The following is a 1,268-nucleotide window of genomic DNA, read 5'->3' as shown; positions in this document are numbered from 1 at the left end:
TCCTGAGTAGCTGGGATTACAGGCATGCACCACCATGCCCAGCTAATTTTTTGTATTTTTAGTAGAGACGGGGTTTCACCATGTTGACCAGGATGGTCTCGATCTCTTGACCTCGTGATCCACCCGCCTCGGCCTCCCAAAGTGCTGGGATTACAGGCTTGAGCCACCGCGCCTGGCATTTTTTTTGTTTTTTTGAGAGACAGGGTTTCATCATGTTGGTCAGGCTGGTCTCGAACTTCTGACCTCGTGACCCACCCAAACCGGCCTCCCAAAGTGCTGGGATTATAGGCGTGAGCCACCGTGCCTGGCCATAGGATCATCTATATGTTAAAACCCTGGGTAGAATGAAATCCATATGCACACTGATTTTTGGATTGCCAGTGAGCTAGCAAATCTCTGTTTTGACAAACACCTTTCTCTCCTGTTCCGGTAGGTTCACTACATGACACACGGAGCAAACAATAACTCGGCCCGCCGTGGAAGGAAGCTGGCCATCGAGAACACCATGGCTCTGTTAGGTACGGACGGAAAAAGAGTCTCGGAAATGTTTCCCAAGGAAATCCTGGCCCCTTCCGTGAACGTGGACCCTGTTGTGTGGAACCAGTACACCAGCATGCTCAACGGCGGTCTGGCCGTGAAGACCAATGAGATCTCTGTGATCCAGAGCGGGGGCGTTCCTACCCTCCCGGTGTCCTTGGGGGCCAGCTCCGTGGTGAATAATGCCACTGTCTCCAAGAGGGATGGCTCCCAATCAGGTATCAGTGCAGACGTGGAAAAACCAGGTGCTACTGACGGCGTTCCCAAACACCAGTTTCCTCACTTCCTAGAGGAAAACAACATTGCGGTCAGCTAAGCTAAAGGAGAACGTGCGTGGAAGGAGAAGGGCAGACAGTGAAATCTCTAGAATCTGCTTTGTTTCGTGAGACCTAATCTCCTGTTTTCTTTTTCTTACTGATATGCAAATGACGTTTACCATGGTTGTGACCACAACCTCAGGCAAGTCCTACAATCACTATTGTTGCTATGCTGCTTTGCAAAAAATTAAAAAAAAAAAAAAATTCTTACCAAAACAAATAGACTTTTTGGTTTTTTGTTTTTTGAGGCGGAGTTTCGCTCCATCACCCAGGCTGGAATGCAGTGGAGTGATCTCAGCTCTCCACAACCTCCGCCTCTCCGGTTCAAGACATTCTCCTTCCTCAGCTTTTGAATAACTGGGATTATTATATGCACATGGTACTGTGCCCGGCTAATTTTTGTGTTTTGAGTAG

The 1,268-nt window shown here is 48.5% G+C and overlaps 1 protein-coding gene across 1 annotated transcript in view; it reads left to right on the top strand.

Moving 5' to 3' along the window:
• SALL4 (spalt like transcription factor 4) overlaps positions 1–857 on the top strand; it is a 15,726-nt gene extending 14,869 nt beyond the window's left edge. Inside the window, 2 exon segments of the mRNA XM_037727244.1 lie at positions 344–380; positions 434–857. Of these exon segments, the coding sequence (XP_037583172.1) occupies positions 344–380; positions 434–853 (457 nt within the window). The 3' untranslated portion in view covers positions 854–857.
• The last annotated feature ends 411 nt before the right edge of the window (positions 858–1,268 follow it).

This window comes from Cebus imitator, unplaced genomic scaffold (assembly GCF_001604975.1).
Source record: "Cebus imitator isolate Cc_AM_T3 unplaced genomic scaffold, Cebus_imitator-1.0 Scaffold224, whole genome shotgun sequence".
NCBI classification, from domain to species: Eukaryota; Metazoa; Chordata; class Mammalia; order Primates; family Cebidae; genus Cebus; species Cebus imitator.
This window is presented reverse-complemented; position numbering and strand designations above follow the sequence as displayed.